The following is a 22,813-nucleotide window of genomic DNA, read 5'->3' on the forward strand; positions in this document are numbered from 1 at the left end:
ATGTTTCCTTCAGAGATTAAACATCGATAAGGACAAACTGGAAGAAGGTTTTTGGCTCCTGAATCACCTCTCTGACTGCAGTCTTAGCTGCTGAAGTACAATTAGTTTATTTGTTGGTTTATTCAGGCAAAAAAAAAGTTTAACTAATTTCAGACTGCAGCTTTTCAAACAAGAATGTATAATTCCAAATTGAGATTAAGGATTTGATGAAATAAAATGAACTTGTACCAATTAAAATTAATTTTGATGTTATGGACTTCAAGCCAGACAAAAGAAAATCACTTTGTCGTATTTTAAAGACTTTCTGTTTTAAATGAAATGGTCACTGATGAGCTGTCAGGGTTGTACTTTAATCTATAAAAGCAGAATTACAGAAACATCCTAACTCACCTGAATTCAGCCGTAACTTAAGTTAAGTTCATATTCTCGTTGCCTCAGACATGTTGAAGCACTTATACTCATGTGATACATACAGAAGTGATAACGGATCTTCAGGATGATGCATTAGTTTGATGTAGCTGCTGTTTTTATTAAGTTATTACTCTGTAACGTAGCAATGGAAGGGCTTTTGATGTACATGTGTAAAAAGTGTGTATTCTGTAAAAACCTACCTTTAAATAAAATGTAAAACTTTCTCACGTCACAAAATGAAAAAAAGTGTCTGACAGGATATAGCTTGGAGATATTTCTCGTCATGTTTCTGTTGGATATGTGACATTAGAACAGGTGTTTCAGTCCGTTAGTCAGAGAAAGTCCATCTCAGGACTGAGACCGTGAGGGTCGAGGTGAACGGAGAGAGCTGCAGCCAGCTCTGGGTCCAGGTCCACGCACCGAGACTCCAGCTGGATCGACAAACAGAGGAAGGAGGGATGAAGGTAAGCGAGGTGTGCACACAGGGTGAAGGGACGTGATATGAGACGATTACCTGTCTGAGCTGGTGGGAGGACAGTGCAGTCGGGGATGCTTTGGAGATCAAATTTAAAAGAAGCCGCTTCATGTGGCTCAGGATGTGGGAGGGCTCCGGCTGACAACACAGAAAACACCTTCAGAGTTAAAGTTTCTGTCGATTTGTTTGAACAGACACAAAACGGCACACAGCGTCACCTGCTTCTCAGAGCGCTCCGTGGTCGGTGGAGGTGCGTCTCCCTCCAGGAAGAGCTGCAGCACAGAAACGTAGCAGGTGACGGCCGTGTGGAGGAACCCAGGGCAGCAAACCGCCCTCTGAAGCAGCTCGGCTCTTTGCTGCAGCAGCAAGCTGAAAACACGTCAAAGAAGAGCTTCAGATTCTCTCAATCTCCACAGAAACCCGTCATACCGCTGCATGATGCGAGATTTACTGGATGCTGAACTGTATGAATTTTTACTGCAGAAAAAGAATCAAGTGACAAAGATCCAACAGGTTTCAGTCTAATAGAAAAAGGAAATTGAGCCCCTGATGTTGGTGTGATTCCGACAATAAATGTAGAGGAAGGATGATGTGGAAAAAGGAGGCAGCAGTTTCCCAGAAAACTCGATATTTATTGTCTTTGGTCGTGAGAGTGCTGAATCGGCTGTCAGTGATTTAAGCTTACGACCCAAAATTTAGTCTAAAATCGCACAGTGGGAACTTGGTTTTAGACTGTAGCTGGAAAAAAACTGGCATGTTTTTAATTTTCCCCCCAAATGTTAGTTATACACAGGAGTCTTGAGCGGCCTGTTTTATGTTTTTCTTCAAAGAAGCCAAAGTTTCTTGTATTTTCATAAAGTGGTCATGAGCATCAACTCTTGGAGGTTTTGTGATGTTAGTTTTTCTTTGTACGCTGGCTTTAAGATCTATTATTTTTGCTTTCTGACTTATCTGCAGGCCCATTTTTAAAGGAATGTTTTATAATTTTAAGCCAAATAGATCTGAAGTATAAGTCATTCAAGTGCAAAAAAAAATATATATTATTTGGGTCTTTAGGTAGTTTACTAGCAGTCTGTCATAAAATACAAACATTTATTTAGTTGCTTTTTCAAAAAACTGACAATTTTATGCTTAAACTACAAGTCGGCATAAAGAAGCTTAACAAAACTACAAAAACTGGGCTAAAAATATGTGAGACAAAGACCTTTTTAAAGCCTGGAGAACTACTGAAGGTGATTTTAAAAGATTGCATTAAAATCTGGCTCCTTTTAAGCAAAATATTTGGAAATTTGGCCTCCATAATTTTCAAATTTAAAGCTTGTAAATCTAGAAAATCTCACAAAACTCTGTTGTAGAAAATGAAATAGGTGACATAACTACACAGAGCTGATTGTAGGTGTGGTGGTTGAGCTTTTAAAGTCATTAGACTGGAAAGAGAAAAGATATTCTTAAGTCTCAGTATTTGTAGAATAATTAAACTTATCTGTGAGCAATAAAATATAAATATTGACATTTTTGTTAATGAATCCTTTCTGAAAAGATTACAGTGTTTTTTTAAATGTGTTTGAATCTGTTCTGTAAAACTGACGTGTCAAATAAGACCCAGGCATTTGAAAGTGAAATATTTTTTACATTGTTTTGATTTATTAACTTTAAAACAAGTTACAGACGGTTAAACTACTTGTGGAAACTCTCACCTGCAGAAAGCCCAGGGCATCAGTCGAGCGCACTCCTCCGACGCCACCAGGCTCACTGACTGATACAGACTTTGTTCTAGAGTTGGTGGGGGGAAAGAAAAAGCAGCCTGTGTCAAAAAAACTGCAGAATCCACGAAGCCAGATTTATTCCAACAGTTTTTGGACCAGCTGAGCAAGCGCTGCACCGTTTGATTGGAAGATGAGCAGCCAATCAGCAGAGTTCACCAACATGGTCAGGAGCTCCATGCAGAAACATCCGGCTTTCTCCAAACTCTTCTCCTACAGGAACAAACAGCAACAAAAAGGAGTGTTTCTCACAACGCAACCAGTGTGATCATCATCAAACAAGATGCCGTAAACGATCCGCAGAGTCCCGATCTGCTGCCGGTCATGGCTGAAGTGCTCTCGAGCAAAACGCACAACCGTCCACATTTCACCGCAGATGTTAGGTTCCCGCAGCTTCTGGAGTGTTTCCCTGTTTCTCCCTGACGACTTTAATCAGGCGGACACATAAATTAAAGAAACATTTACTGGTTTCCTTATTTAAAAAGCGCCGAAGCTCTTCTAAAAATCTGAACTTTAATGACAAAGAAAACGAAGCTCGACAGCTGCAGTCATTTTATTATTATTGCTCTAAAAGTGCTGCAAACTCTGTAAAAACAGCTGATGCTTGAGAGCTTTTTAATGACAGAGTTTCAACAATTATAGTCATAAACAGTCTTTAGCAACTTTTTAGGATTTTATACACTTTTTTTATATGCACTGTAGTGCAATAAAGGCTTCCTGTATCAGTTTATTGTGAAATAAGTTCTTAGTTTAAAGTTTTGGGAAATCTGCTTATTTATTTCTTTGCCAAAAAGTAAAACTAACACCTCTCTTCTATACAGAAAATATCAACCGAGCTTTAAATATTAGAACAAGAAGACTCTCTGAAGATGTTGTTTTGTTGCACATGTGGAAGTAAATTATTTTCTACATCTCTGCCTTCCTATTACTGCACAGAATAAATAAAGAAGTTTAAAGTTTTGCTGCCTCCTGAACGGGGCTGTTTTCCTAAACAAGGATTTAGTAATATTAGTCGCTCAAGTTAAGGACAGATCCGTGCTTTTTTGCGTGTCTGGATGTGATTCGCTTGAGGCTGGTTACCTGAGGGTACATGAGGGCTGACAGGTAGTCTTTCATGCACAGGAAGAGCAGAAAAACAAGCACCTGTAGGAAGAAGAAGGAGGTAAAATGAGTGGATATATATCTTTAGAGCAGAAGCACTGATGAAGAGTGGAGCTAAACACTAACATAGAAGCTCATTATTATTATTTTGCAATGCTGGTGAAATCTTTCTGTATTCACTAGGCGTGCACGTTAACCTGCTTGTGTTTTGCGTCTCTCTCTGGTCGGAGTGAACTCAGCGCAGCGGCGAAGCTCGGGTTGTTTCCTTCGCAGCCTTGCCAGGCGCGGTGAAGGCTGGCTGCCAGCTGGAGGGCTGCAGCTGAGGGCATCTGGATCTCCTGACCTTCCTGCAGACTGCAGACCAAAAACACACAATCCATTTAAATATAGGGATTTGGAATAAAAAGAAACCCACTGATCAGCTCCAGCACCGGAGTGTGGACGGGAAACCTTTGGGACAGAACCGTTTCTGGCACCTCATGTGAATGTTTGATCTGGTTCTGATCTGGGAGGTTTACAGGCTGGTTCTCTGCCTCTTTGTCATGTTCCTTACACCATTTCTTAGAAGGTTTAGCGGCGTGGCGAAGCTGTTATTGTGGAACCATGCTGCTGTTTAGTTAAGTGTCGCAACATGAATGCCTGAATGGAAGGATTCAACGTTTACCAGCAGAAAACTGCTCTTTAAAAAAGGACAAACAGTAACATCCCCTAAATCAGTTTAGGTTTGTTAACATTAGGTGTGGGTGTTTTTACCTGCAGGCCCAGAGTCGACAGTCTGTGAGGAGCTGCAGCTGCTCTGAAGGAGGCTCCCCGTCACGCAGACGACCCCACAGAGAGAACAACACCGACGACAGCTGCTGCCACCAGCACTGAACACAAAAACCCCGTTTAACACCACCTTCATCAGAGCTTCGTTACGCTCTAATATCACAATTTGTACATCTTTTAATGGGAACCGCTCACTGGAGTCATTTTCTGAATGAGTAACTGCATCTGCATTTGTTAAAAACGATTGATGCTTTTTAAAAATCAACTTTGTAACGGAGAACACACGTTGGAAATCTCTTTGTTTCTCATATTTAATTATTATTGAAACATTATAATCTTTTAAACATGTATAATCAGTTGGACTGTAGCAGTGCTCTGAACTCTTAACAGAAAAATAAATCCTAAAGAGGAAACTTCACAAACTTTTAACGCACAAAGTTGTTTCTAGGAGTCTTATGTATGTTGTAATTTTGAGCCATTTTATTATTACCAGAAAAAAAACATTTCCTTATTAGTCACAAATTTAAAATAATTTCTAAGAATCATCAGACATCCCAGAGGCTTTTAGAGCAAATTTGACTGTAAATTTTAAATTATTTCCAAGAGAATATGATGCAAAATGACGTAATGAAGTTCTTTTCTGTATCACTTTATAGAGACTTCACTAATGTGAAAAATACACGAACCAGTGGTAACAAAAAGGATACATAACCCTACTCCCCAGTTCTTGCGTTAAAGCTTTTAAGTGACATTTAAAAGAAGAGAGCAGACTGTACCGCTGCAGAGACCACCAGCAGGGGACATCGGACGCCCATCTGAGACCAGGCTTTGTTGACTTCTTCTGCTGGACGTCTGCACCGAACACTGGCACATAACAGCCCCTACACAGCAAATACAGTGGACAGATTCAGACGAGAGCTCTGTGGGCTCCCGTAGGAAACATTTAGACTCTAAAAAACCCTTTTTAAGCGACAGACTCACTTTCAGAAAGTGGCCTGTTAGGCGGCAGGGCAGCACGCCGGCTGGAAAACACACTTTCCTCTGATGTCGAACAGAAGGAAGAATTTAAAAATATGAAGTTAATTTCTCGTTAACAACTGATCTCTGCTGAGCGACACTCGATCCACCGGCTTACCTGATGCTGGTTGACATGTTCTATCAGCTTGCTGCAGTCCAAAGTCGTCCTCCCTCCTTCAGTTTTCGTTTTAATGAACAACACTGCTGGGAGGGCCAGCAGCACTCTGTGACACACACAAAAAAAGAGTTTTAGAGGTTTTTTACATGAACTGTTGGTGGTTAGATAAGTTTCTGTAGGGAAGGATTGTTTCCTTTGTTGTCTTTTTTTACCAGCTTTTAAATAAAACAGTCTCCCACGCCCCCTTGTAGTCCTGATCTGCATAAATGTGATATTTCTGCGTGTGTATCGTACCTGTTCCACGTGCACAGCGTGCGCTGGAAGCTGAGCTCGTTGCTGACGCTGAGAGAAGTCGAGGTCACGGCGGGGGAGCACCTCTGAGACACCGCCTCAAACAGGAAGTCACACAGATCAGATTGGTGTCCACAGCTTCCTGAGAGGCCGGTTACTTCCATTTCATAAACAAGCTCCTACACAACAAACACACACACACACACACACAAAGACGAGTGTTTTTCATGTGATTCTGTTTTGGTACATTTCTACATTTCTACAGAAACACATTCATCAAACTGATTAATATGCAGCTGATTCTTTTATACCCCTTGTCAGGATTTGGGTTTGTTGTTTCTGTGGTTCTGCCTTTTCCTGGTTTATCCTGTGTTTGCTTTCGTATGGATTCTTGTGTATTGGATTTTGTTTTCTCCTGTGTTCCTGTGGCTTTGTTTTGGGTCTTGTGATTTGTGTGTTTTGTCCGTTCCCTGCCGTGTGGTCTGCTCCCTGTGCCTCAGTAGTTTCCATGTCAGTCTACCTCAACCACCCACACCTGTTCCTTGTTCCTAATCAGTTCACCTGTGTCCACTTCCTCCTCAGCCCGTCTTTAAAACCTGGTCATCTTCTTCTCATATATGAGTCTGCATTCTGGGTTCATTTCACTGCGACCTAATATCCCTGAAGGTGTCACGTGGTATTTAACGCCATGACATTAGCAGGAAATCCTTCAAGTTTTATTGCCCGCAGATCAAATCTGTTTTAGGGATATCTGCAGCCTCATGAATCCACCAATGTTGATACAAACCGACCCTTCTTCCCAGAATCACCAACCTAACAACCAGATAAAAAACCTGACTGTTTTCCTCCAGTCCAACAGATCGCAGCACGCTCTGTAGTCAAATAATACTGAACTTTCCTCCCTCTCTGAGTGATCCTAAATGTACCCGGTGCATACAGAACAGAAAGAAAAGGTGTGCACACCTGTAATCTGGACAGAATGTCTGGCAAACAGCTTCCTGTTCCCGATCCTCCTTCCTGAAAACTTGTTTTTTCCAGGCTCGGGTCACTGTTGACATCAAAACAAAACAGATTCAAGCCTTCCTGACCAGTTTAAACCAACACTGAAGGAGTCATTTCTTTTATGACTATGAATGGGTGATTTTTTAAATTAATTTTTTTGCATTACATTTGAAATATTTAAACTAGGAATCACATTTGTTGTAAAACATCTGCTGTATTATTCCAATTTATGTCTAAATGAGACAAAGTTGTGGCCAAATCTCCAGCAGACAGCTTTGCTGTGTTACATGTTCTGACGGCACCTTAGCTGCTGATCCATGACGGCGTTGAGCAGATGAGAGCAGAGTTTCTTCACGTCTCCTTCACAGCCTCCCTCCTCCTCAGGACGAGTAAAGTAAAGCTCCAAACAGGCCCACTGCTGATACTCCTGACTGAACACAGGAAAAACACACTATAAGAAAAGGGTTTTTTGTTTGCAAATACAAAGCTACAAGCCATGTGTTTTACAGCATGTATGAATAACTATTTCCTGAAAGATGAATGTTACACAAAGAGGATGACTGATTAAAAAAAGAAATCAAACTTTCTGATTGTACAGTTTATCCATAACATCCTTTAAACAACAATAACCTCATACAGGTGTTATCAGTAATTGTTTGTGTGTCATATGAGAAGACAAATGTGTACATTAAAAACACAATTTGTGTCTGAATTGATCAAAAAACATCCTGTTGCCAAAAATCACCGTGCTGTAATTTTTTATAACCCTGTGGGAACCCAACAGTTTATAGATTTAGTCATCTTATCATTGATAAAGCAGTTTTAGGACACAGATCCCAGCTGTTGTTTCTGGCCTCACCGTTGTGCGTCAGACAGAGCGTCCTCACTTCTTTGGACTCCGAGCTCATTTTTCAGCCATTCTGAGAAACACAGCTTGACAAAAAAACAACAACAAAGGTAGACGATTATTTAAATCATCAGCACAATTAAAAAAAAAACAACTAGAGCAGCCTAAATAAAAATAGGTGTGTTCGTGTTTTTAAAGCCAAATAATCCCAAATCCAAACAATATTGTACGTTAAAAATCACACTTAACAGTTTGGCTTTATCTGATGTGTGTGTGTGTGTGTGTGTGTGTGTGTGTGTGTGTGAGATCCAGCTGAATGCAAAATCAGCAAACAAGTTTGTTGGCTGCACACAAACTTAGCACACCAGTGGGAACAATAACCGTTAATTCTATCCGCCGTACCCGATACTGAGAGCGCCGCTGGAGCTGTAGGAAGGCGGAGTGTCTCCACAGGTGCAGGGCGGCCTCCCTCCAAGTGTTGCCACCGTCCGTGACGCTGCTCCACAGGTCGACCGAGCTCTCCTCCTGCTGCTCCCCGACACAAGTCCGTCTGGCTTCAGGCAGCAGTCTCGGAATGAGATAAAGAAGCTGAAAAAAAGGACAAAACGTTACGTTTTAGGCGACCTAAAAATGAATCATGGCAGATGTTTTATGCACGTCACCGTGAAATAATAAAAGAAGTATGTTTACTGATTTAATGGGATGTCTCTTTGAAGGTCAAAATAAATGGAAAAATGAGCTCGTCCAATAAAAGCCAGGGGATGTTGCTCAACCAGGCCAAAACAGCAACAAACAGGTTTTGATCAATCATTTTATTTTTGTTCTACTTCTCTTTAAATCAAATACATCCTGTTTTTTAACCAACTCAGTCAATCGGCCTGTTTATTCTATCAAACATCTGAAAACAATGCAGAATTATGACATTTTATTTATTTTATATGGGTAATAAACAGTTAAGACAATCATGCAGATCTAAAATTAATTAATATTAATGACAGGATTTGATAAGAATGCAATAAATATGAATTATGTCTGTACAGATGTAATGAATGACACAAATGTAACTGACTGGTGTAAAAGAATATAAATTATTTTGTTCGGAAACAATAAAACTTGAAAATTAAGGAAGGACAAAATGTTGTTATCCTTCTTTGTGTGACACAAAAATAAAAACAGGATATATATATATATATATATATATATATATATATATATATATATATATAGACACAGCTGGAACATGGCAGACAAAAGAGAACATAAAGAAAATCATAACTTTTGTGACCGACAGCAATAGAAACAGATACCTTTTTATAAAGACTGGCGGGGATGAATTCCTGCAGTTGCTGTTCAGATACTGAGTCTCCTTTACAAATCCCGTAACACACGGCTGCCACACACAACCTGGACAAGACAAATGGAAAGCACCAATCATGGAATAACAAGGACAACGTGCAAATTTAAACAAGGTGTTTGGGTGAAAACATCAATTTGAACCACACTGAAATATAGAAACTCCTAAAAATTGACTGCTTTGTTTTAGACAAACCTCCAGAAGTACAAACACTTTAACACCTCACTGATCTGCTGAGTGCTCAGTGGCCCTAATAACAGATATAATAACTGACTTTTAAGTTTTCATTGTCATTGTCACACAGAATACTGGAGCACAAACCATTAAAAAGTCACGCAGATTCTGAAGGAAACACATCTTAACTGTAGTTTTAAAGGCCCCCACAGTCTAATTCATGCCTCAGTGGCTCAATGTTTCCCCTTGGTGTCTTAATCTTGACTCAAATGGCTTTTAATATCTGCATACTTTGAATATGCTTTCCTCTTTAATATCAGAAAATCAAAACGTAATCCACTTTGTCTTTAATTTGCTCCACTCAGCTGTTTTCGCTGCAGTTTTGCACAAACCGTTATTTTCCATCTTATCTCCTAATTGCAAACAGATTTGAATATTTCCTGTGTTACCTTACCTTACAGAGAACTGCATGTTCGTGCGCGTGTTACACAACAGCGCTGAGCTGAGAGCGTCTGCAAAAGGCACCGGCTGAGGACAAACGGGCGGCACCAGCCGAACCAAAGTGCCGTGCGCCAAGGCGGCGTGAAGGTGGACCACAAACACCGCCAAACCGAGCACGTGTGCGGCGGTCAGTGACGGCCCCTTTGGATCGAAGAGGTGTGTGAAAAGTTCATGAGTAGGAATAACTAAAGAGGACAGGCGGATTTACAGGTGAGCCTGAAGGTGGATTCACGCACCTGGTTATGAAACAGATCCCACAGTCTGTGCAGCACGCCGGAGAGGAGCTGCGTGTTCACGAGCAGCGCTCTGACAAACCTGGACGCCCAGAAACCTTGTCTGAAGAATCAACAATTAGTCAATTCTTTAACTGTAAGTAAAATTAATCTGAAGCTCTTCTGGTTAAAAAAATAAATCATTACGTGAACGACAAAAGTCTGTTAATTTAGCTGCTCTCTTTTTCTTTTTATCCCTAATAGACACAAAATTACTTCAATTAACAATTAAATATTCTGGTTATGAAAAGCATACTGCATCAAAAAAGTGTAATAAAGTATATATTTTTGTCTAAGCAAAGAGATAAAAGTGATATTTTAGTTTTCTTTGCCATACACGACCATGACGGCGTCGCCATTTTGGTGTTTAGGACTGTTGTGTGAAGAGAAATAAATGTTTTATGGGATAAAAACATCTAATGTGTCAGTATAAATAACTGCCACTAAAAATAAACAGATTTATTTCCTAATTTGTTGAGTAAAAGTTGGAAAAAAGAAAAAGTATCGCTGCTAAAACTCACATCATAACTGTCTGATTTTTCTCTCCAGCGTGATGCTTATCAATAATTAAAATGTTCCTTTGTCGTATATTTGTGTGACTCTCATTAAAACAAAGAAATCCCACTCACTTATTAGGAGGATTTGCACGGGAAGCGTTTAACTGGCACTGACAGAAATTCTGCAGGATCATGTTGACGACCTGAAATTACGGCAGACAGATGAACGAAATACCGACAGGCTTTGAACGCAGCACAAACTTTGATTCAAAGAAAGTAACAAACACAGAGAAGACATACTTTTACATGAAGCTCGGGCAACTCGGGAGACTCTGTGCAAAGCGTGACGACCGTTTGTCCAATCGGCTCGTCGGGACAACCAGGGAAGACGACGCTCAGAGTGTGTGAGATCCTGGACATGTGGGCTGAAATCTCTGAGAACGACCGGCACGACACGTACAGAAACACTGTCAACATGTCATAACAGCTTTTATGTTTGCATAAAACCCCCAAGATGACAGAAAAATTAAGCTACATCTGAAATCCGCCCACCTCCATCGCCTCCAGCAACAAGCAGCTGCGTGAACTCCTGCAGCTGGACCTTCAGGACGTCCAGAGGATCATCGCTGCTGTCCGGGCGCTCCACGCTCTCTGAAAACAACACCATAATAATCTGGTTTTAACTGTAGGCCGATGTATGAGCTGTAGGTGTGAAACAGGTACGAAAATAAGAGAGGAGGACTGAAAACACAACTCAAAGATTAAATAATATAACTGGAAAACAGCTCAGCAAATTACAGCAGCGAAAATAAACCAAGAAGTTTTAGTTTCCTCTATTTTTAAGATTTTTAAATATGTAACTAACATCTAATTAAAAACTAATACATATATTATTATTATATTATAAATTTCAGCATATATATATATTATATCTTATCTTTTAAACAGCATCTAAACCTTTTGTTTGTGTCATAATCTGTCAGATCACAAAATGTGACGAAACTTTAAACAAAGAAAGGAAAACTGCATAAGATGCTCTGTTTATTCGGCTAAAATCACATGCAGATTAATCTTGCTCTCCTCCCACCTGAGGGCCATTAGGGTCTTTGTCTGTCTGACTCATAAAAGATGTTCTGGTCACATGCATGAAGGTGTAAATTATGATTAATAAAGCAAAGCAAAACATCTTCAACTAAAGAATAGAAGTCCAATTGGCTTGTTTTTTTATTTTTATCTTCTATTCTTTAGTTGTACTTTTAGTTTGACCCATTTTAATTTAATTACAATTAACTGTAGATTATATTATAATTAATTAAGCAAGCTTTATGTTGGATTAATGTGTTAAAGAATACCCACCGTTTTGCTGCCTTTGTTTCTGGCAGGACTCCACATACGATGAAAACTGTGCAGAGGGGATCTTATCTGCTCTGCATACAAAAAAAACAAACATGCCGTCATATTTAAACTACACAAAATAATTACAGATGAGTACTGGTTACTCATCATATAATCCAGATTCATGAATATAATAGTAAAATCCTAATTTCTAAGATTTACAATAACAGAAACTCCTGTGGGAAGACGTGACGACACGTTTATGTTTCTGATCATGACTCACTTTTTCAGAGCTTCTATGAAACCCATCCGAGCATCAGGCTTCACCGGAAGCTGTAAAAACAGACGTGAAGGGAAACGTTTCTTCGAGTGATCCGAACAAAAAAAACTGCTTCGTGTCTGAAAACGAGCGAACGGAGAACTCGAGCTGCTCACCAGTCTCGGCTTCAACAGAGCGGGAAGAAATCGAGTCAAAAAATACGGCCTCCGGAAAACACTGTGAAGGCAACAACACGAGTTTAAATCTGGATTCAAACACTCTGATGTGATTCTACAGAAGGTTATTTTGTGCCTTCTTCTTCTTGTGTCATTAAAACATTGTACTGTATTTCTGTGGAGGGTTTCTCTGTAGATCCACCCCATGAATGTGCTGCAGGTGAGCCGACAGCCTGACGTGTTACCTGGCCTCCATGACGGCTGCAGAGATCCTGCCGGTGCTCTCAAACAGAGACACAGTCTTCTCCACGTCCTGTGCAGCCTGGCACCGAGGCTGCAGCGACACAATCCGTGCAAATGGGTTAAAATAAACATACCTGGTCCAAAAATAAAGAATCATCCAACTTATGCAAACAGCACGAATCTCTGCTGGGATTTTCCCTCTGCAGCGTGGTTTCCTTTCTTATATTTCTTTGTAAAAATAAACGCAACATTAGTCAAACCTTTTCATCATCTTCAAATGTTACCATAACGTTGGTTGAACACGAATCAAACGCTTGCAGCTGAAAACAACACTGAGTGTCACTGTTACCTGCACCGACGCGCCGGAAACATCCTCATATAAACCCATCTCCTCCACCGACTCCTGCGTACACACACACACACACACGATTTATTAAAAACTATCAGGTTAAGATGCAATCGAATCATGTAGTTGTTTTTTACATAAAAACATAAAAAGTAAACAAGCTGCATTGGGTCATTTCAGACATTTATTTTGTCTTTTTACCTTCAGGTCAGCCAGTCTGGTTTTAGCCAGAGAGACGTACTCCATGAGGAGGCTGCGGTGTTTTGCAGGAACGTACGGAGGGTGCAGGATATGAACCTAAAACACAAAAAATAAAAGTCTGGGCCATTCTTCAGAGTTACGTCTTCCATTCAACTGAAAATAACATCTTCTAGACAACACATTGGGTGAATTTTATATATAGTTAAAGTCAGAAACACACAGATTTATCAGTTTCTCTTACACCGGACTGGTCTTTATTAAAAGCGTCTGCGTTGAAAACTACTTGTTTATACGTTTAAAAGCTAATAAATGCCAAACCGGAGATCTGTATAAGAAGCAAAGGTTGACACTTTTTTGTATCATCCATATTGGCCTTGTGAAAATAAAAAAATTCAATAAAAAAATCATGTTTTAATCCTTTTAAAACCACGGGGATCACCGGTGACACTGCAGCTCATGTGAATTTACACATAGGGCATTTTTTGACACAATTATTGACAAAATTAGATAAGAAAGACCATTATTATTATTATGGTGCTAAAAGGGTTAAAGAGTAAAATGAGACTAAAACTAATAAGTTATATTTAAAAATGATAACTAAGCTGATATGCAGTTACATTTTCTGACAAATAAAGAAGTTCTAAAAGCATATACGCCGGACAAATAAATGTTTGAATGCATTAAACAAGCTGCAGAATCATAAATCCATTTAAATCCTAGGAGAAACAGTATTTATTTAACCAAATTTTCACCTTAAAAAGTTAAATTAATAGAAAATCTGTTTGAAACTTTGACAAGAAGCAACACAGAAACGGCTGAACCAAATTTTTAAATAAAAAAAAAACTACTTATGTAAATATTGCATGTTCCTGCATGTTTTTTTTTATTCAGCTACACTCATAAATGATTCAAATAGAGTCAGAGAGCCAGAAACAAACCTTGAGGTACTGCGGAGGATCAAAAGGAACCAGGTCGGAGAGAAACTTCAGCAGGAACACCAGAGATTTCTTGCTGTTCGCCTGTTGGCTACTGCCGCCGCCAAAAGACATCTAAAGGGACGAAAATATACATTTAAATAAACTTGATGACAAAAAACAATAAACCTAAACTTGAAATATTTAATCTCCAACTATGAGAACAGAAAAGAATCCCACAAATTTAGAAGCTAAAAGCACTTTTTGCACATTTGAACCAATGTTTTCATTTATGTAAACAAATAGCTAATATGATATGACTTTACAGCTCCCTGTATATTTAAAACATTTAGTTATCGGTTTAAAAAGAGGGGGTAGTATCAGTAAAAGCTGGTGTGAAACCTTGAACCAGTCGCTGTAGGAGGGGAAGATGGCGGGACCCTCCAGCGCTCCCTGCCGAGCCAACAGGAAGGCGGTGATCAGGTTCTCGAGGTCATAACCTTCGAACGCGGAGCTCAGCAGCCTGGATAACAACTCTGAGAGGAACAAACACAGTGGACAACATTTCACTCTCTTATTTTGTCTAAATGACAGCTGCTTTCTATATATTTTCTTCTATGAAAACACTTTACAGCTCAGCAGAAAATACTCACAACCGTGTAGTTTTATTCAGTCATACATGCAGCAATGAAAACTAAACGTTCCCGTGTGTTTACCCCTGAGGCTGGACTGGGCAGACGGGTGATAAACCAGCAGAGTGGAGACGAAGCACAGGACGTGCTTCCAGTTGACTTCGTGGGTTTCTAAAACCTGCTGTAAGTGACGCAGCAGCTGCTCCACGCTGAAGACCACGGCCAGCTTTTACAGAAACACAGGAACAGCAGAGACCTGTTACAGTCGAGAATGTATCCAACCAGGCACAACAAAAACAACCACTGCAGACCGTTTCATTATCAATCAAATAAAATACAAGCTTGAAATGAGCCAAGTTTTCATTGAGATTAAAAAAAGTAAATTTTGGTTAACATTTGTTTGAACAAGAATCGTTAAATATGAAAAAGAGGGGATGCAGAAGCAGCTCAAACGCTGTTAAATATCATTTTATAATGAAAGGATGAAGTCGCAGCCATGGGTTCCCACGAACAACAGCTACAAATTAGGGATTAAATGGATTAAAAATCCTGTTTGATGTGGATTCCAAAGCAGAGACGGGTGTTTAAATCTGGACATTTCAGGAGACAGTAATTTGTAACTTGTTCCTGAGCGATGATAGGATGGAGTGAGAGACGGATCAATGGATCGGGGACTCGTCTGCAGTAACGAGGGCGTCCCTTCGGTCAATCAAAACTCTCGATTTACCGTTTAGGTGGAGGTTTGGATCATAACCGAAAGAACGAGATCCTGGATTCAAGCGGCTGAAATGATCTCCCTCTGTAGGGCGGCGGGGCTCAGCATTAGAGACAAGGTGAGGAGCTCCGTCCTCCGGGGGAGCTCGGAGTAGAGCCGCTGCTCCTCCTCATCGAAAGGAGTCATCTGAGGTGGGTTATCTGATTAGGACGCCTCCCTTTGGAGGTTTTTCGGGCATGTACCACTGGGAGGAGATCAGGGCAGACCCAGAACTCCCTGCAGGGATTCTGTTTCCTCTCTGAGATCCTCCAGGAGGAGCTGGAGAGTCGCTGAGGAGAAGGAGGTCTGGGTTTCCGTCCGTGAGCCGAATACAGATGATTGATTGATTGATTGATTGATGGCAACTTTGATAATGTTTGAAGGAACAAACTCGGTTACAAAGATTAAGCAAATCAAATTTACCTTCCGGAAAAGTGAAGTCAACAAGAGGCTGGCTTTTGCAAACGTCCATTCATTCTGTAAGGTGATGGCGTCTGACACTGAGGACAAAGAGTGAGATTATTCCACCACAACGAAGACTGTGATACCAGATTAAATTTAAATTAAACCTGTTTTAATGATCTCACAAGGTTAAGAGCCATTCTCACTCATAATATTGATAAAAACATGTCTACAGTTTACCTAAATCAGTAATTAACTGCCTCCGCCTCAGTTTTTTTACTTTACATAATCCTTGAAGACGTAAAAAAGCAATGGCAGAAAATGTTCAGATATTTTTTTCTCCCCTGTAGTTCTGTTAGATATTCGAAAACTGCAGATAAATGTTTAAATTCTGGTTGTTTTCCACAAGATTAAACTTAAAAAGTCTTCAAATAAACTTACCGACAACTTTTAAAGTCATAAAAGCTAAGATTAAAGTTCATTTTTAGTATTATAATGATTGAGAGCATCGATTTAAAAAATAATGGCTGTTTTTTTTTACCTGTTAGTTGAGGGTTGTAGGTGAGAGTCTGTGTGAGCGAGTGAATGAAAAAACGCTGAAGGGCTTCGGGTGACACTGAAACCCCGTAAAGAGAAGAATCAAAGGTCTGAATCCTGTAACAAACACAAACCAGGAGAACAAGGAAACAGATGTTTTTAACGCTGAGGGATCGGTCAAAAGTCAGAATCAGGAACACAACAAAAGGATCTTATATTATCTGAAGAAGATGCATTTTCCAGACAGCTTTTGGGTTTAAAACGACAGACTGAAAGGCGTCGAAGTCGATCTTCCTGCTTAAATTAACAGCTCAGTGTTGCACACATGGCAGTGACTCAGAATGTAAAGCATGAAGACTGATTTAATAAACAAGGTTTGATCACTGGAGCCAGGTGCACCGTTTGTGTTTGTGTGTCACGCAGAAAGAATATCTGATCTGCTGAAGTCCTGCTGAATACAAGTGTTCATAGGTAACAAACTGTTTTACCATCTCATCTTACACCAGTGCAGCAAAGATCGCTGTCAGTGTTAAAAACCATAGCTACAGATAGTATTTTGAACCTTTAAATAATCCTCTACATCAGGGGTCTCCAATCCTGGTCCTCAGGGCCACCATCCTGCATGTTTTTCTTGTTTCCCTGCTCCAACACCTGATTCAGAGGTTAAATCACCTCTTCATGTTCTGCAGAAGCCTGTTAATCACCCATTGATTCAAACCAGGTGTGTTGGAGCAGAGAAACAAGTAAAACCTGCAGGATGGTGGCCCTCCAGGACCAGGGTTGGACACCCCTGCTCTACATGAACTGAAAAAATAAGAAACAAGAAACTGAACCACAGCTGAGCTCCTCCTTCACAAGACTGAACCGTGAGACATTTGTCTGCAGCGTCCAGAAGCCCTGAAAACAAAAATGAAAATAAATCACATTTTAAAACCACAGAGAGCAACTTTTAGAGCTGAGTCAAAGTGCTTGGATAAATCTCACAGTGTGAGTGTGTGAACTCACAGACCAGCATGTCGTTCAGCACTGAGCAGCAGAGCATGGAGATCCTCCTGTCTGCAGCTGCTGGACCTCGGCTCTGCTCGAACCCCGTTTTCACCACAACGCCAATCACAGCTGGAAAACAAGAGGAGGCGTTTACGACAGGGATCCTCCAAGAATCCGATTGCACCGCCGTTATATGGAGGCCTTTGTGATCTAGAACTAAGAACTTTCTTTGTTGTCTCTCCGTCTGCGTCAGCTGCAGGTTTCCTAAAGAGGTGAGTAAAATTCATTAATATTGTTTATATTTCAAAAGGCAAAAAGGATTGGAGAACGGATGACTCTCACTGGATGACCAACCCGTCGCTGTGGTGGAGAAAATACATTTTCTTTCCCTTTAGGCGCTGATGGAGCCATAGTCCTGATCTCTGAACACAACATAACCACACAGAGCTTAAATAAAAAAGTCAGCCAGCTTCAACTTGAGGAACGAGATGAAACAGAGGTTTTCTTTAAAGTAATGTAGAGCTACTGATGTACCAAACACACGATGGCGTTGATTTTAACGCAAGTATCGGATTGAGATTCGACCAATCTTTATATTTGAACGACTTGAGGACAAAAGCATCTTGATCAGGAGATCTGTAGAGTACGATCAGAAACAGGACAGACAAAATTAATCCGCAGGAGGTCTGAACCAAAACTAGAGACTAAATACACACGAAGAGGAATTATGGGCTTGGGAGAAATTATTTAAAAATGAAGTGGACGTCTACTGCAGACTAAAGACAGCTTTAAAGGAGAAAAACTTCAAACTGATGCCTAATCATAAAAAAAAAAAAACGTATTTGTTTTACAGCTGTATTAATTGGTAGCAAAATTATTTAGCAGGAATTAATTTTTTGAAGCAGGTAACAATAAACAGAATAGTTATTGTGAAAACAAACTGATCATTCTTGACCTTTGAATGGACAGATAAATTATAATAAAAATAAATAATTGTTAAAATATACTTAACAAGCAGCCCTGAAGGCCATTTATGTCCTGACAAACCAATGACGTAAAAGAAAAGCAACAGAAAGTATTTATTGGGTTTATTTATGTATAAAGTTGTGACAGAAACGCATCCTTACCTGACAACACTTTCTGCTGAACCTGTTTGGTCTCTTCTTGTCCCGGCGGAGGCGTCCATCCACACAGAGCCTTTAACCGTGGCACCAACCACGATCGCACACCTTCATCCCTGAGAAGCAACAGGACGGAGGAACTCACCCACAGCAGATATTTAAATAACAAATATCACAGATAAAAACAGAATACACCTTACTTTTCTACGACGTACTTCAGAGAGAGGATGTTGTAGAAGTGAAGATAATGCATCACCTCCAGTTTAGGAAGCTTCTGAAAAAAAAATAACATCATCAACCTTATTTTAGGTTATTTTATTATTTTACTGCAATTCAGCCACAACATCTTAGTGTCCAATGTGTCAACGGCTATTTTTATTGATTTATAATGCTTTTTTTTGCTGTAAAATGTAAATATACGTTTGTAAAACACAGCAGTCATTGGAATATTTTGAAGAAAATTAAAAGAAAATAGCATAAGATAAAAACACACAGTGAACCAACCTTTAATGACTTTAACTTCATACTTTTTGTAATTTTTAGAGCACACAGGATTTATGACCAACTCTATTTTTAGTACAAATGTTGCAGACTTTTATTTTGAAAACAGAAAGGGCCTCCTGTTACAGGATGGGGAGTAAAGTTATTGTTCCAGTGAGAAAGAAAACTTCTGAGGTTAATAAAGACTGTATGTAAGTGAGAGCCATCAAATCAGACACCAACATTGTTGCTAAGTCATTTTATTTCTCAAGCTGGAAAAATATTTGAAATATATTCTTATTTTACTTTTTCAGCTAATATTATAATCTCAAAAGCTCTATAAGTGGTCGATAAATGTGAAAGACTTTAAAAATAAACCCTCCCTTTTCACCAGTTGCCTCTCTTTCTTTTTTCCCCAAATAAATAAAGTTTTTTTTGTCTCAGATTGTCCATCCATCCGTTGTCTGTGGCTTCAGGAGGGAAACCCGGACGGCCTCCTTTCTCCAGCTCCTCCTTTGGGGACAATCCCAGAGAAAACACAAACCTTCTCCAGTGAGTTCTGAGTCGGCCCCGGGGTCTCCACCTGACAAGACCAGCCCAGAAAACCTCCAGAAGGAGGCACCAGGGAGGCGTTCCTAATCAGCTGACGCCTTTAATGTGGAGCTCCACTAAATACAGTTGTGGAGAATGATATATCAATAAGAAAAGATGTTTTTGTCCTCGTGTGCACACACCTGATCTCTCCTGAGCTCCTGCCAGAGCAGTTTGGGGCAGAGGACTCCCTGAGACAGCAGCTCTCTGCTGGACTCCAACAGAACGCACAACTGGGCCTGAAAAAGACCAGAACAAGACTTTTAGGGCAGAGGTTTTTTTTTTTGATTCGACATCCTCCCTTCAAACTGACCCTGTGGTAATCTGTGGACTCATTAAAGTTGGGCAACGATTGTGAAGACAATCTGCTGTCAGATCTGCAGCACAAACGTGACGAAGCAGCCGTTATCAACACGCAGAACTGTTTGTTGTGTCATGGAGGTTAACCAGAAAGAGTCAACTCACCGTGACTCGTCTTCAGGAAATTCAAAGCAAACTGAAAAAGTTCAGTTTACGTTTAGTTTGCTGTTATTTGTCCTGCAGCTCGGCTGTAAGAGTTCTGCTCTGTGCACTGAACTCTAACCGTGGACTTCAGGTGGGGGGAAATACTGCAGAGGCTCCAATTCATAAACACAGTTATGGATTTTCAAAGTCACTACAAAACTTCTTCTTCTTCTTCTTCTTTCGGCTGTTCCCTTTACAGAGGTCACCACAGCGAGTCATCCTCCTCCATCTCGCTCTGTCCTCTGTGTCACGTTTCCCTCCTCGTGGTCTTCGACTAACAGCAGCATCCTGTTTGTCAACAGCACCGGTGGCGGTCGTTGTTAACCCGGGCCTCGGCCGGTCGGTTTGGTGGATGTGTTTTACGCTGGATGCCCTTCCTGACACAACTCTCACCATTTACCTGGGCTTGGGACCGGCACAAGAGATACACTGGCTTGTCAGTACAAATAATAACACTGACAACCAAAAAAATGTTGTTTATACTTTTGTTTCTGTTCCTCAGTGATAAATATACAAGAAAACAGCTGTTAAATTAAATGCGGCTGATAAAAAAGGCCTTATCTTTTTTCATTAAATCTTCACACTGAGGTTTGTCAGAGAACGTCCTCTGATATTCAGTATACTCACTCTCTGAGAGGATGTAAGCATCTCTCTCCCCTCGTCCTTCTCCTCCTGGTTTTCATCTGTGATTTCATTCAGTCTTTCCAGAATCGTCTTCACAGACAGCGCCGTGACAGGGACTCCCAGCTGAGCAGCCTGGCGCCTCAGCTCACTTCCTGTCCACAGAAGATGCAACAAATTGAATTTATGTCAAAGACAAGTTTATTTTTCACATAAAAATCTGAATTTAAAAGCCCCCTTTGTGTCATAAAAAGGCTAGGTGGATAAATTCAGCAGCTAATTTAGAAACTCAAGAGAAACACTAAGAATATCAAAAGAACAATTGTTTTTATGTCAGGTCTGATTATTCAAATGTCTCAAGACAAATTCACCAAACTATAACTTGTTCCCTGAAGTCTATAAATATCCAAACTGTCTTAATTTAGCAGCTGGTTCTGCTCGTTTCTCTTCAAGTTTCAGTCACTAGAATTAGCAAAACAAGTTTACTTTCTGTAAGATACGTTTCTGCTAAAAGACAAAAACATTTTAACAGCGTCATAAAGAGCCAAACAACTGGACAACGATCTGAAAAAAATTTAAAAAAAGAATTATTCAAACTGAATTACATTAAAAGACTAAAAACAACCTTATTAAATAAATTAAGGTGTTCTAATTAAACAGCAGATTCTGGTAATTTAGGAAAAAACTGATGCCTTTCAAAAGATTTTTCAAACTGCAACTTTAGAGCAAATCTCTTAAAACAACTGGTTCCTGTTTGTCACTTTCAGCTGGATTTTTAAACACACGAGTTGCATTTTTCTGAGGGTTTGTACCAAACGCTCACCCAGCAGCGATGCAGCAACGACAGGGGGGATATCTCTGGACGCGGCTCGTTTCTGTTCTCCAGTCTGACGGCAAAACGTGTTGCACTGATCTGTGTTCTGCTAAAAACGAGGAAAAAAAAAAACAGTCACGACATCAGGAACATGTTTGTAAAACTTTAAACATCATAATCATTCATTAGGGTGCAGAAAATATACAGAGTATTTAATAAGCACACATGAAAATACAACTAAAAAATATAAGGAAAACATCAAATAAAACGAACAGTACTGAAATAAACATCATAGTTAGTCTTAAAAGTGTTTACATTAAATAAAAGAATACATTTAGGAAGACTGTTTTAAACGACTTTGTTACTGAATCAATCGTTTTTGGCATTTAATGTCCTCTGAGTCCAACATACCTTTGATTTAGTATCATACTTAATTCTCTAATTCTTCCATTTTCTAATTTTGTTAACCATAGATCTTTTAACCTTTTCTCACATGACTTGTGCTGTATTTCAGGTACTAGCTTTATTCCTCATCTTTGAACCTTCTCGAAAGACTTTCTGTTAGAGAACAAATTTATCTGTGTCTCTTAGCAGAAATATATATTCTCTCCAAATAAGGTGACCAGACTTGTACAGGATATTCAACATGAGGTCCAGGATAACTTTTAGACAATATTAAAACAGGACTTTCTGTCGATACAGGTCTAAAGATCATTTGAGCTTAACTTGGCTGTACAAGTAAAGACTGATAATCTGTCAGCTAATAACACACTCCAATCTCTGTCTTCACTCTCTGTCTTTCAAACTGTCCCTTTCATATAATAATCATAACAACATGCAACACTTTACATTTGGTTTCATTAAAACTTAACAGCCACTCTTCTTCGTTCGTTCTTTCCTCCTCGGTGATCAACCAAACACAAAACTGGGTCGCACAGTTTAGTGTCACCTGCAAAGATGTTACATTCAGGAGATATTTTGCTGAGCAGCACCCTGTTTGGTCCTCTGGGAGGACAAAATCACCTGTTAAATCTACCACAGTAACTGCTGAATCCTTTCCATGATGGCCGTGAAGGACAATAGTGTCTCCCATCACTAGGGATGGGCAGATGAAGCCTCATTGGGTGTATGGCACATTTCCCAAACTGTGTCGACACTGTGTTGAAACTGTGTTGCTGTATCACTCAATGGCGACATCTGCTGGATTTAAAAAGTAATTGCAGGCAACTTCAATAAAGACTGGAAACAGACTGAACAAGGTTCATTCACACATTCTTATTTAGAAACATCAGCTGCGTTAACATC

The 22,813-nt window shown here is 39.8% G+C and overlaps 1 protein-coding gene across 6 annotated transcripts in view; it reads right to left on the reverse strand.

Moving 5' to 3' along the window:
* Positions 1 to 63: 63 nt before the first annotated feature.
* Positions 64 to 22,813, reverse strand: part of LOC108246597 (FA complementation group A) — a 23,794-nt gene continuing 1,044 nt past the window's right edge. The window contains exons 1-41 of one of the 6 annotated variants that reach the window (XM_037978343.1): positions 22,532 to 22,805; positions 21,518 to 21,617; positions 20,701 to 20,849; positions 19,713 to 19,808; positions 18,699 to 18,772; positions 18,505 to 18,614; positions 17,396 to 17,506; positions 17,224 to 17,287; positions 16,395 to 16,507; positions 15,875 to 15,951; positions 14,782 to 14,923; positions 14,468 to 14,601; positions 14,090 to 14,200; positions 13,152 to 13,247; positions 12,954 to 13,007; positions 12,607 to 12,695; positions 12,362 to 12,422; positions 12,210 to 12,259; positions 11,948 to 12,018; positions 11,144 to 11,242; positions 10,892 to 11,058; positions 10,724 to 10,794; positions 10,059 to 10,158; positions 9,776 to 9,963; positions 9,101 to 9,197; positions 8,196 to 8,381; positions 7,806 to 7,879; positions 7,249 to 7,377; positions 6,908 to 6,992; positions 5,948 to 6,123; positions 5,654 to 5,759; positions 5,500 to 5,559; positions 5,295 to 5,399; positions 4,504 to 4,619; positions 3,948 to 4,104; positions 3,730 to 3,792; positions 2,769 to 2,862; positions 2,584 to 2,659; positions 1,105 to 1,255; positions 926 to 1,024; positions 64 to 842 (exon numbers count right to left, since the gene is read on the reverse strand). In XM_037978343.1, coding sequence (XP_037834271.1) covers positions 744 to 842; positions 926 to 1,024; positions 1,105 to 1,255; positions 2,584 to 2,659; positions 2,769 to 2,862; positions 3,730 to 3,792; positions 3,948 to 4,104; positions 4,504 to 4,619; positions 5,295 to 5,399; positions 5,500 to 5,559; positions 5,654 to 5,759; positions 5,948 to 6,123; positions 6,908 to 6,992; positions 7,249 to 7,377; positions 7,806 to 7,879; positions 8,196 to 8,381; positions 9,101 to 9,197; positions 9,776 to 9,963; positions 10,059 to 10,158; positions 10,724 to 10,794; positions 10,892 to 11,058; positions 11,144 to 11,242; positions 11,948 to 12,018; positions 12,210 to 12,259; positions 12,362 to 12,422; positions 12,607 to 12,695; positions 12,954 to 13,007; positions 13,152 to 13,247; positions 14,090 to 14,200; positions 14,468 to 14,601; positions 14,782 to 14,923; positions 15,875 to 15,951; positions 16,395 to 16,507; positions 17,224 to 17,287; positions 17,396 to 17,506; positions 18,505 to 18,614; positions 18,699 to 18,772; positions 19,713 to 19,808; positions 20,701 to 20,721 — 3,972 coding nt within the window. In that variant the 5' untranslated portion in view covers positions 20,722 to 20,849; positions 21,518 to 21,617; positions 22,532 to 22,805 and the 3' untranslated portion in view covers positions 64 to 743. Of the gene's footprint in view, positions 843 to 925; positions 1,025 to 1,104; positions 1,256 to 2,583; positions 2,660 to 2,768; positions 2,863 to 3,729; positions 3,793 to 3,947; positions 4,105 to 4,503; positions 4,620 to 5,294; positions 5,400 to 5,499; positions 5,560 to 5,653; positions 5,760 to 5,947; positions 6,124 to 6,907; positions 6,993 to 7,248; positions 7,378 to 7,805; positions 7,880 to 8,195; positions 8,382 to 9,100; positions 9,198 to 9,775; positions 9,964 to 10,058; positions 10,159 to 10,723; positions 10,795 to 10,891; positions 11,059 to 11,143; positions 11,243 to 11,947; positions 12,019 to 12,209; positions 12,260 to 12,361; positions 12,423 to 12,606; positions 12,696 to 12,953; positions 13,008 to 13,151; positions 13,248 to 14,089; positions 14,201 to 14,467; positions 14,602 to 14,781; positions 14,924 to 15,874; positions 15,952 to 16,394; positions 16,508 to 17,223; positions 17,288 to 17,395; positions 17,507 to 18,504; positions 18,615 to 18,698; positions 18,773 to 19,712; positions 19,809 to 20,700; positions 20,850 to 21,517; positions 21,618 to 22,531; positions 22,806 to 22,813 lie in introns of those variants that run through there. The other 5 variants (XM_037978340.1, XM_037978341.1, XM_037978342.1 and 2 more) reach the window with 5 other exon arrangements.

This window comes from Kryptolebias marmoratus, linkage group LG11, assembly GCF_001649575.2.
Source record: "Kryptolebias marmoratus isolate JLee-2015 linkage group LG11, ASM164957v2, whole genome shotgun sequence".
Classification (NCBI taxonomy): Eukaryota; Metazoa; Chordata; class Actinopteri; order Cyprinodontiformes; family Rivulidae; genus Kryptolebias; species Kryptolebias marmoratus.